Genomic DNA, 11,891 nt, shown 5'->3' with positions numbered 1-11,891 from the left:
AAGAAAAAATATATTTATTGGAAAGAAAAAATAAAATCAATGAAATACACAAATTAAGAGATGATATATACCTCACAACCACAGCCATTTGTTCCTTAATAGATGCATCACGAGCCTCATCAACAAGCACCGCAAAGCAACGATCTCCAATTTCATTTTTAATTAACTCACTTGTCTCCTCTGCGCAAGCCCTAACCAAATCTTTCTGAACTATTGGGCAACTCATTTGATTATTGCCTAGAGCATTTTCACCCGTCACAAGTGCAGCCTTCGGATCCTTCTTTCTGTACCATTCAAGCATCTCCCGAAAGTTCCCTTTGTTTTTTGATGTTTTAGACTCATCATGTCCACGAAAGGCTAGAGCTTGTAAAAGGAGAAATCTAGCAATGCCTAACATAATAGTTAAACGAGCTTTATATGCCTCCTCTTCTGCTGCGCTTGTCACAGTCCACACATGTTCAACACTTTGTCTCTGATTTTTGAAGTCAAGTGCACGCTTCGTTGCATTACTGTGAAAGCCATCAACTGATTGAGCATGCTCCTTGAAAGAATCCTTTGCATTCTTCCAATTTCTGAACCCAACTCTAGTGAATGTATCATTACTGTGAAACCCAATTTGTTGTGGCTTAAAGAGATAGCAATAAAAGCAATAGGCTGCATCCTTGGCTACACTGTACTCTAACCAATCAAATTGATCAAACCATGATCCAACAAATCCTCTTGCTTGACCTTTACCATTGACTTTTGTTTTTGGAAACTTATGACCAGTTGGCCTATATGGACCTTTCTGTAGATACACTCTCCTAGCCTCATCCCTAATGTCATGATGAAACTCATCAATTGGCTTTCTATTGCCTGGATCATCAACTATATCTCTCAAATCAAGTTCAATCCTCGGTCTTTTCTGTTCAAGCCGACTCTCTGTCTCTTTATTTCCTGTATTTCCTGTATTACTATTTGATGCATCTTTCTTAGCATAATATCTTTCCATCCTAAAACACATTGGATATGAATTAAGAAATAATAATTATAAATTAACATCCTCTAGACACCTGACTCTACAGACTACAGTACAGACTTGAAAGAATTAGGGATGGGAATTGGGAATATTGGATCTCTTCTCACCTGCGTGCTTCCTGCAGGGACAGCCGAGCAGGGCTGCAGGATGACCGAGTAGACAGTGGACGACGTGCCGCTGCCCACTGAAGATCGCGGAGGCCGGAGTGGCGGAGTCTGAGATCGACCGGGCGGCGGGCGACGTCGCCAGGTCACGACTCCGACTCGCGATCGCGACTTCCCGAGGGAGTCGAATCGCGCAGGCCGCACGGAGCAAGGCGCGAATGTGAAAAGCTGATCAGGCCAAGGGTCGCTGCGCTGCGTGCTTTGCCATGCGGCCAGGGCTAACTAGAATACTAGTTGGGCTGCATTCATGCCAGGGGGGCTATTGGGCTGCCAAGGCTTTTTTTTTGTGTTTTTTGTGAAACTTGTTCCTAGACTTAATGGGCCGCGCCCCGGGCTACAGCCCAGGCAGCCCGGGCCTTGGATCCGCCCCTGCCTCCCTGTATGGCTGCATGCAAGCTCATGGAGACCCACAGAATATTCGCAGCATCCCGCCCGGCACTTGCGCATGGCGCACAACAAACGAAGCATTATTTAACCGAACGAAAAGATTAGACACAAATACGACATCTAATCGTGATTATTTCCAAAAACCAAATACAAAACTTGATAAAAAAACGGAGGGAGTAGGACGCACTCCGCACGTACTTAAGATGAGACGAACTCCGTTTCAGCCGACCCTAATTCCCCCCAAAAAAATTTGTTCAGCCGGTAGCTTATGGGCACAATGCAACACTTGTGCGTGCAGAATGAATGCAGTGCATTTCATTTCGCTGATTTTATTTTTCGCGTTTTCGATCGACTCATGATGATTGTGACGAGGCAGCAGCGTAAGGCGACACTTCCACATGCATGTATCTCAAAAAAGTGGCAATGAGAGGCCTAGGAGTCTAGGACGGGCTTGTGGTAAAAGTATAAACAGTAACGTACCAGTACGTAGTGTGGTAGACCTGTCAAATCCATGCATGCGCCCACTTTAAAGACACATCTCGTCAGCACCACCTCGCTTTCCATGTGCTCACCCACCAACCGTGAAATTAGGCTTGTAGATGAGAATCTGTACATTGGAAAAAGTACTAAACTACCCTTAATTACAATTTTTTATTAACACCTGCAGCAAAAAAATTTAACGGTGGTCCTCCCGAGCGACGTAGCAAAGCTCTAAGCAGCTCATAACTTTTTAATTCGGGTGAACACGCATGCAAGCAAGACCTTTTTGTTCTTAACACCAATCGCTCTCGTGCATGTATGGCCGCATTCCTGCAATAATGCAAGCAAACTTTACTTATGACCTGCATGCCAGTTCTCCGATATCAAATGTCACAGCAAGAGCAAACAAACAGCATGGTTTGGCAGATTTCGTTGTTGTATTCGTTCTTGCCAAGTTGAGAGCAGTGGGGAGTACAGTAGTAATTAATCACCTGTTCATTTATTAATTTCAGCCAGTCCAAACCAGCCTTTCTCTCACAACAAATCAGCATTGACCAGTCTAACCTAGCTCGGAAACCAATCAGAATATATAGCGCGGTGGAGTACATGAATTAATCCTCCAACGATGTAAAGGGCGTCCGCGGAGAGACAGGGGGCGTCACAGTACCCTTGAGAGCTATAGATTCGTCGTAGTCGTAGGCTGTCTGTTGCCCAACATGACGTGAGACGTGTCGGTTCGGCAGGAGGTCTGTGGCTTCTACTACTCCGTGTCTGTGGCTTCAGATTTTACAGGGTTACTGCCTTGCAGGTCCTTGATGCCGCTGGCGATGTGAAACTGGACCGTGTACTGGCGTACTATGCAGTAAAATGTTGATTGGATCGAGCCGGTTCTTGGCCGATGCAAGTTCTTCATGTTTTACTGCCGCCGGTGCTCTGCTACATTTTACATTCAACTAGTACACGTCCTGACGTACGTACATAAGATTATGAGACGAGTTCCGTGTTTCAGCCGATCTTAAGCGCGTGTTTAGTTCCCCGAATTTAAGAATTTGGGTTATTGTAGCACTTTCGTTTTTATTTGACAAATAATATTCAATCATAGACTAATTAGACTCAAAACGTTCATCTCGTAATTTCCAACCAAACTGTGTATTATTTTTTTTTTGTCTACATTTAATGCTCTATGCATGTATCGTAAGATTCGATGTGATGGCTACTGTAGTACTTTTTGGGAATTTGGGGTGGGAACTAAACACGCCATAAGTGATTCAGCCAGTAAATTAACACACTCAAAATGGCAGAATGGATGGCAAACTTAATTATTATACGCACAATGCAACACTTGCGTGAAGGATGAATGCAGAGAGCTAAGCATGCATTTCATTTCGCCGATTTTTCGCGCTTTCGACTCATGATGATTGTGACGAGGCAGGGCGTCGTCGCTGTAGTCTGAGTAAGCATTTTTTTTATGAACCAGGTTCCAGGGGAGCGCAAAGTTTAGGGTGCGTTTAGACCAAAAAAATTTTTGGATTTTGGCTCACTGTAGCATTTCGTTTGTATTTGGTAATTAGTCTCTAATTATGGACTAATTAGGTTCAAAAGTTTCGTCTCGCGATTTCTCGACTAACTGTGTAATTAGTTTTTTTTTCATCTACATTTAGTACTCCATACATATGTCGCAAGATTCGATGTGATAGTTACTATGTAAAATTTTTTAGCAACTCCATGTCACATAAAGATTTGGAGTTTAATTAGAAGGACTAAATGTGAGTTAATTATAAAACTAATTACACAGATAGAGATTAATTTACGAGACGAATTTATTAAGCCTAATTAACCATCATTAACATATATTTACTGTAGCATCACATTGTCAAATCATGGACCAATTAGACTTAAAAAATTCGTCTCGTAAATTAGTCGCAATCTGTGTAATTAGTTATTTTTTAGTCTATATTTAATACTCTACGCATGTATCAAATATTCGATGAGACAGGGACTAAAATTCTATCTAAGAAACCAAACAGGTCTTTGCTCTGGCTTCTAACTTGCTAATCACATAGCGTAGAACTATGTTATTATTTTTCAAAGCATTTTATAAAAGTGGCGGCATGCAAAGCGGCTAGGCGAGGTGCAGCTCCGCAGTCCCTCGCGACGACGCGAGGTTGAGCCCAGTTGGCCCCGCGCAGTGAAGCATGGTGCGTCCCCATGCGACCTAGGCAGCGAGGCGAGACGCTGCTGGCCGAGGTCGACAAGGAGCGCGTCGCCAGAGGCCAGAGCTCATAACCTGGTGGATAGACGGCCTGTTCGCTGGTTGGTTTTTGGGTTAAATTGGATTAGTTGGTGCTGGTTTTATGTGAGAGAAAAATACTATTGATTGGCTGGTTTGGGCTGGTTGAAACCAACAACGTACAGAGTGAGAATCCGTGGGAAATGAAGCACTGATTTTCCTTTCCCTATCTCAATGAATTTCCCTGTACTACAATCCAAATGTTGGATATAGTTTTCATCCTACCTCAGTTCCCTATCTACCACCTATTTCCCACAATCCAAAGGCCACCGTAGAAGATTGAATCCCCCTCAACCCTCTTAGGGGGCGTTTGGAACAAAGGATTTTTTAGGAAAATCAAAGGAAATAAAAACGCAGGAACGGGAGAGCAATAGAGCGTTTGGAACACAGGAAAGTAATCTTTCATTTCCTATGGAACACTGTAGCTTCTCTGTGGTTTCACGGGAAAGCAAAACTCCACTCCAATCTCTGGTTTCTGATTTCTTCGCGGAAGCCCGAGGTGACTACGGCAATAATTCATCAGATGCATGGTTGTCTGCGGCTAAAAGCAGGTGGATGAGTAAGTGCATGGGTCCCACAATAGTAACATGTTACAATTAGTACTCATATTTGCCTAACATATTACAATTCCTATGTTATAAATTTCTGTGTTCCAAACAGCCTAAATTTTCTGTTTCTGTATTTTAAAATCCCGTAGTTTTCACTTTCATCATACCTTATTTATGTGTTTTTTTATTCCTGCGTTTTGGATTTCTTCATTCCAAACGTGCCTTGGAGACTAACCGAATAAACCTTAAAGGACTGGGTTGGGATCAATTTACCCTGCAAGGATTTAATAATTGGTAGGAAATAATTCCTCGTCGAGGCTGGCGGGACTGGGATGAGATCCATTCCGCGGCCCCTATCCCCGCAAACCAGACCCGCTATTTTTTTCTCGGTGGTGCAGGCGTAAGGTTCACAACAATTCGGCCCATCGGTGGCTTGATTATATATAGAAACTTGTAACCATAATCTTTCAGTTCTTCGATCCCCAGGCCCCAGCCACTCCCGCAGCCGCAGAGTCCTAGGCGCAGACGCCGCCCGCGGCCTGGGCGCGATTCACGCCGCCGAGCGCGCTACCGCTTGCCCTCGTCCTGCGCCCTCCCTTTCGTGCAGAGTCGCTGCCTGGTACCTCGATCTGCAGGAAAGATGGCTATTGCCGTGTTGCGTCTCCTTTTTCTCATCCTGCTAGTGAACAGAAAAGGCGTATCTTGCCTTTTTGCATCTACTTTCTCATCCTGACACAAACACTTTTGTATTTGTGAGATTTTGTTATTGATTTGTTTGCGATTTTGGCCGCAAAGGAGCTGTGATTAGTATAACTAAACAATTTTATTTCATGTTGGTGCAAGATGTGTTTGTGGTGAACATTTCTTTTTTCTAGATTGTTGATTGATCGGATTAATTTTTTCCAAACTTTACTGGTTCTGACTCACATTTCACTTTCTTTAATTCTGCTTCAGTTTGAAAGATGGTAGCAAGTAAGAGAGCTGCTGTTGATCCCACGAAATCCTCAAATGAAAATAAAAGAACTTGCAGTGGGGAAGGTGGGACAACTGAGTCATTGATTACAGGTCTGCTTGTTCTTCCTTTTTTTTCCTGCATGTATTTTCTATGACCGTTAGAGCACTCACAGATATCTTGTATCATGTAACTAGATGAATTACGCTGGGACAATCAAGGTATCTGGAGTGAGTTGGGTGAAGAAGTTGCAACAGATTTGTCTAAAAGTGTTGTCGCACTTGCTTTGTCTGATGGTGATTACACTGATTTACCCTTGGTTTTCAGATAATTGAACATTGTTAGATGTGAATGATATAAATTATGATCTTGTGTAGGACACAAAGTGCTATTTGCATCCTCTGGCGTAGCTATAGAACGCTGGAGGAACGTCACAAAATTTGTTACTGCAGCAAGTTTGGTTAGAGCTTTACAACAAGGCCATAGTAACGTTAAGGTTGGTGTTGATAAGGACCATTTAGTATTTTTCCTTGTTTACTCAAAATAAATGTAACCATTCTATACTGTTTTCTTGCTTTATAATTATAGATTGAAGTGCACTATGAAGGAAAAGTTGTCATAGGGGTTCTGGAAGAATATGATTTGGCTCATGAAATTGCTTTTGTCAAAGCTACGACCACCCTTGATGTTTATTGCGTACCTCTCAATCATGTTGTGGAATTGATGCCGGAGACTAAGGTAGTAGCAGTGGCCCGAGACATATCTGGGAAACTAATGGCCACAAGCGGCAAAGTTAGACGTTCAGATGGATATGACAATGGTGAAGCTGGTGGTTGTCTTATGATGTTCTCTACTTGTAAATTTTCTGAGGTACACTTGCATTATTATGAGTGTTTAAATCATTTAAAAAATCCCATTGTATTCCCTCTTTTTTTTTTTACCTTTATACTTTTATTCGTCACTGTTGACTGTACTGCAAAAAGTTTGACCTCTAATACCTTTTAAACTTTATTATAGTTAAGTTGAATGGATTTCGTATGGTTAGATCTGCAATGGAACATACTTCAAATTACATTTCTAAGTATTTTCAAATTATTGTTAAACAGTAGCATTTAAGATTTCCATGAGAATGTCAATTGTGAAAGTAAGCATATTCCTTATAAATTTTGTTTCAGTGTAACCCTTGTTTCCCGCTGCTTTATTTTTTGTTCTAGGGTTGGCAGGGGGGTGCGTCTTTTGATTTTGATGGGAACTTTGTTGGCATGAACCTTGTTTTGGATATGGAAAGACCCATTATCTTGCCAAGGAGTACAATTCTTGAAGGGTGGGAGCATTTACGTACATCCCCTCAAAGGTCAGTATTTTTTGGTGAAAAGGTGAAGGCTGTCACTTTCAGGTGTGCCAATATATTTCCAATTTGCTTATCTATGTTTCTAGTAGCAGCTTTTAATGTTTACCCCTAATAACAACCTGATGCTTCGGTATCTCTACTGAAAGACCAAACAGGACCAGCTGGTCCTAGTGGCATGTGTCACATTTACTCTGTTGTGTAGTAGCCATATATGTTTGTCTAACTTAAAACCGTAGAATTTTTGTTGAGACTAAAATATGCACATTATTAGTTGGGATATGGTGAATCTTGACTATGGAGGTCTGCTTTGTTTTCTTGGAATTTTTATGTCCAGGCTACCATGCATATTTCACACCTTTGGGTTGGCACTCATTGATGTTCTTGTACAGGAATAAAGGAAGAACCGAAGGTGTGAAACTCTACTCCGGTCCTCAAGGTGAGTACAAAATCACTATTTGTAAGGTCCTCTAGTGGTTCAAATTAAGCATAACATTTATACAAAAATAATTATTAGTCTTTTACAGTTTGTATTGTAGTGTTAGCGCTAACCAATTAATGTTTTTACCATACCCGCATTGCGCATGTGCGTTGCAATGTATGTATTATTTCAATTAAGTATATACCACAGCATACGTCTATACATTCATCCAGAAGTACTATGATCTAAATTTTTTTTATATATATACATATAAAGTCGTATCATCAACCATTCCTACATATGCACATGCAGATAGTGCAATTGTTTGGTAGAATAAAATGCTACAGCATATGTCTATAGATTGGCCCAGAAAAGATCTGCACACCATGAACATCAGCCGCTCCTTAAAACATAGAGATGTTCATGGGTATATTCAAGCCTAGTCACTTCTGATATGAGTGGTTGCACAATATGTCACATATTTCTAATCTTACATACAATACTATTTGCAGAAACTTATGTGATTGCTACATTACTGTATTTAGAATTAGCATGTCTGTTAATCAGCCTTCTTTCTTCAGCATATGAGGATGTTCCCAGCAAGGCACAGTCTGAGAGTGGGTCTAGGGGTTACCCCCCAGTACATCAAGCGATACGATCAATCGGGAGTCAATGCTTGTACACTTAGTTATCTGGCAATTGAGCCTTTTCACAGATCTGCACAACTGACAATTATTATACCGTTGTCTCTTTTACCAGGTCGCATTGCTTTGCTTAATGCTCATCATGGTCCTTTTGGTGATGTATATCCTGATGGTGTCTGGGGTGAATTCAATAGAAGTTTTTCTCTTTTCTTATCAAAAAATGTTGTTGCACTTGCTTCGTTCAATGGTGAGTTTATAGTAGTGTCCAAACTCGTATTCCTATTTATATTATGACCATCAGTAGCTAATAATCAAAATTACTGTATCCAGGAGGAACAAAGTTTTTTTCATGCACAGGATTTTTCATTAACTTTGATGATGAATGTCAGACTATTCTGACTTCAGCAACCTTGGTTAGGGATCCTGATGGTTCAAATAAGATTGTTGAGGGCCTGAAGGTTGGTGCTTCTAATTACACTGTGATACTTGTTTGTCCAGGATACTGCTTAAGTATCATTGTATCATTTGCAGATTAAGGTGTTGCTTCCAAACAATCAAAGTAAAGAGGGGACATTGAAACATTGTAGTTTACAGTACAACGTTGCTCTAGTCAGTGTCAAGAACTGCCGTTATGTTCGTCATGTGAATCTTGAACAATGTTCAATAAATTATTCTTCCAAGGTAGTAGCTGTGGGCCGTTCTTTTGAATCAGGTGCATTAATGGCTACAAGAGGGGCACGAACCTGCTGGTCAGGCCCTTTTGATTGCAAGCATCTTTCTTACTCTACTTGTAAGATCAGTAAGGTACTATTTGTTGATTTTCTTTCTGCCCACTTACATGTTACATGAATGAGTACCTTAGCCTTATTTGCAAAGCTGATGATCTCCATGTCTTGGTTAGTCTGGGATTGGAGGCCCCCTTGTTGATATCGACGGGAAGTTTCTTGGTATGAACTACTATGACAAGAAAATGGGAACCCCATTCCTCTATTTTGATGATCTCCGTGGAATCCTGCAATATTTCAAGACAAAGCAGTATGTATATTAGATTTCTTTTTTGGTATTTAAATTGCATGTTAGTGTTAGTATTTGGTTTTGTTTTGCGACTGTAATTGTATGAACATTTCGATTATCTGGTTAAAGGAGATTCAGTCACCATAATTCTCTCTATATATCTTAACTTTTGTTTGATTGACAGAACTGAGTATTGGTCAATGACTGGTATGAAGCGCCACATTCGTGAAGACAACTACTACAGACAAAACCGGTATGCTGATACATCTCATTCCATCTTTATAAATTTCTCATCAATTTTCATTGTGGGGAAATTTTGAATGGCAGGTGGATATTGCCTGATCCAAGTAGTATGAATGAACGTGAACGTGAAGAGGAACGCAGAGTCCTAGCCAGCCTCCACCCAACCAGAGGTCGCCGCGTCAAATATGCATACACAGGTGGTGATGTAACCGTGTTGAAGTAGGCAGTTTCTGCTCTACTTGCTGAATTGCTCTGTTTTATTTATGTCTGAGATTTCATGTTTGAACCAGTATCCTTGTTATGTAAGTTAGATGACACTTTCTAGTTCGTGGAAAAACATGTCATTAACTGCTGAATTATGTAAGTTTAAATTGAAACTATAGCATTAGTCAGGACCTGAGAGCTCAGTTTAAATTACAACATTGTATTTTTCGCTGTATTATGCATGGTGCTTTTGTTTCTTTGTCACCACACCTGGCGCCGGAAGCCAGTTTCAACTTTCAAGCGTGTCAACTAGCACCAGAGGCCTAGTAGAGTGAGCCTGTACAATGTCGGTAACCAGTATCCATCTGCTGGATGCTACTGCATCTTTCACAACGCATTCGATTGCTGAGATCGTGTCCAGATCGATCGAGAGCTAGATTTCGCTCTTTCCTAGCCTGCCAGGGAGCCGGGGAAGACAGAGGAACGGGGAGATCTGGGACTGGAAGAGTGGGAGGGAGAGCAGAGAGGAGCGGCTGGCCGACCACTCGAGCAGGGCAGGGGCAACCAGGCTAGAGCGGTGTGTGTTGGGTGTTAACATACCTCCGTCCAAAAAGAATGCAACGGTCGCATCCCTCCCGAGGAGTCAAAGATTCTTAATTTTGACTAAATATAAATAAAAAAAGTATTAATGTTTATAATGTCTAATAAGTATTATTAGATTAGTCATGAAATATATTTTCATAATAAACTTAATCGGTGATCCAACTATAGATAACATCTTCTATAAACTTTGGTCAAACATAGAGATTCTTTCACTTATCGGGAATCGAGATTTGTATTTTTTTCCTTGGACGGAGAGAGTAGATTGTAATGGATGGCATCCGAATACAAATAGAACCCAAAACGAGTACAGACAGACCCAAGAGGAACCACGGACCCAGTACCACACAAGCCAGGCGCACGAATCTTGAAGCCATCCAACTAACAAAAGCGTTGCCTGAAGGAAGCCCAGATTTCAGGCATCTGCTCTATAGGAAAAGTGATAATCTATACTATACTACTATGGTTTCTCTTCGAAGCTAGATAGATTGTTTTTTTTTCTAAAAAAATAATTAAAGCTAGGCAGTTCATATGATCATTCATCACCATTAGCTTAGGCCGATCCAATCAAAAGAGTATTTTTTGTATTGTTGCATAGCATAGGAGAGAATTGCTCTATGCCAAAGTGTGTCATTATGAAATGAGCCAATGAACCAAGCACGCTTTGTTCTACTAGTATATGTAATTTTCAGGAGCTCGGCTTATATAGTATTATATATATGTGGCAGTCGTAATAAGAACAGGTGCTGATTATTAGAGGGTATTTAGACCAGATCTTAACAGTTGAGATGATTTTCAGGAGCTCGACACGCTTTGTTCTACTCTGCAGCCTGAAGGCAGCAACTGGAGAAGAAAAAAAAAAGCCAAATGCGCACGGTTTTGGTGTACCATCTGTGAGCCGTACGTGCAGAGCCAAGGCAAGGCTGGCATGCACGCACCTAGGCTAGTAAATTCCATGTCTCTGCCGTGCATGATCTTGCCTAGACTTGTTCAATGGGATTTGTAGATTGTACAACGCTGGCTGTGGATGTGATCGTTTATCCGGGTCCGGGACAAGCCCAAGCCGCTGCATAACTGCATTACTAGGAAACACTAGGAAAAAGGAAGAAAAGAGAGAGATACAATACAAAACCACTCGAGCGAACAGCCGTTTGCGGATGAACGGCTTTGAGATTCATGCCGCAATGGGCTGCTCCAGCTCCACTACGGTGGCTGGCATTACAAAGCTGCAGCTATGCTTAGCGTCTCTATCCCATACCTTAAAGCCCTGCATTTCGATGACACAGACAGTATAAACGATCGCTCGTACAAGTGAGAGGGGTTAAAAAAACGCACCGTGTTTGGGATGGATGAATCATGAGTTGCTTCTCATCGTACTGAACCTAGATCCTGGCAGCATGGACCATTTTTTGTCAATACCTGTCGGTGTTTTGAGTTACCATCGACGAGTAAATTTCTAATATTGTGTGTCTGGCTTGGATGGTGTACTTAGAGGATACGATGTTTATATTTGTTCGGGCAGAAAGTCCCTACGTCCAGTTCGTTGCTGCTGCTCGTGTTACTAGCCCTGCAAATTTG

General features: G+C 41.4%; 1 protein-coding gene and 1 pseudogene across 1 annotated transcript in view; one reads left to right on the top strand and one right to left on the bottom strand.

The window, feature by feature from the left end:
- LOC136470607 (uncharacterized) overlaps nt 1-991 on the bottom strand; it is a 40,547-nt gene extending 39,556 nt beyond the window's left edge. Inside the window, 3 exon segments of the mRNA XM_066468392.1 lie at nt 72-420; nt 423-602; nt 736-991. Of these exon segments, the coding sequence (XP_066324489.1) occupies nt 72-420; nt 423-602; nt 736-991 (785 nt within the window).
- Nucleotides 992-5,300: 4,309 nt separating this feature from the next.
- On the top strand, nt 5,301-9,938 carry LOC136474888 (uncharacterized; annotated as a pseudogene).
- Nucleotides 9,939-11,891: the final 1,953 nt, after the last annotated feature.

This window comes from Miscanthus floridulus, chromosome 8 (genome assembly GCF_019320115.1).
Source record: "Miscanthus floridulus cultivar M001 chromosome 8, ASM1932011v1, whole genome shotgun sequence".
NCBI classification, from domain to species: Eukaryota; Viridiplantae; Streptophyta; class Magnoliopsida; order Poales; family Poaceae; genus Miscanthus; species Miscanthus floridulus.
Note: the sequence above shows the minus strand (reverse complement) of the source record. Positions and strands in the feature narration are given on the sequence as shown.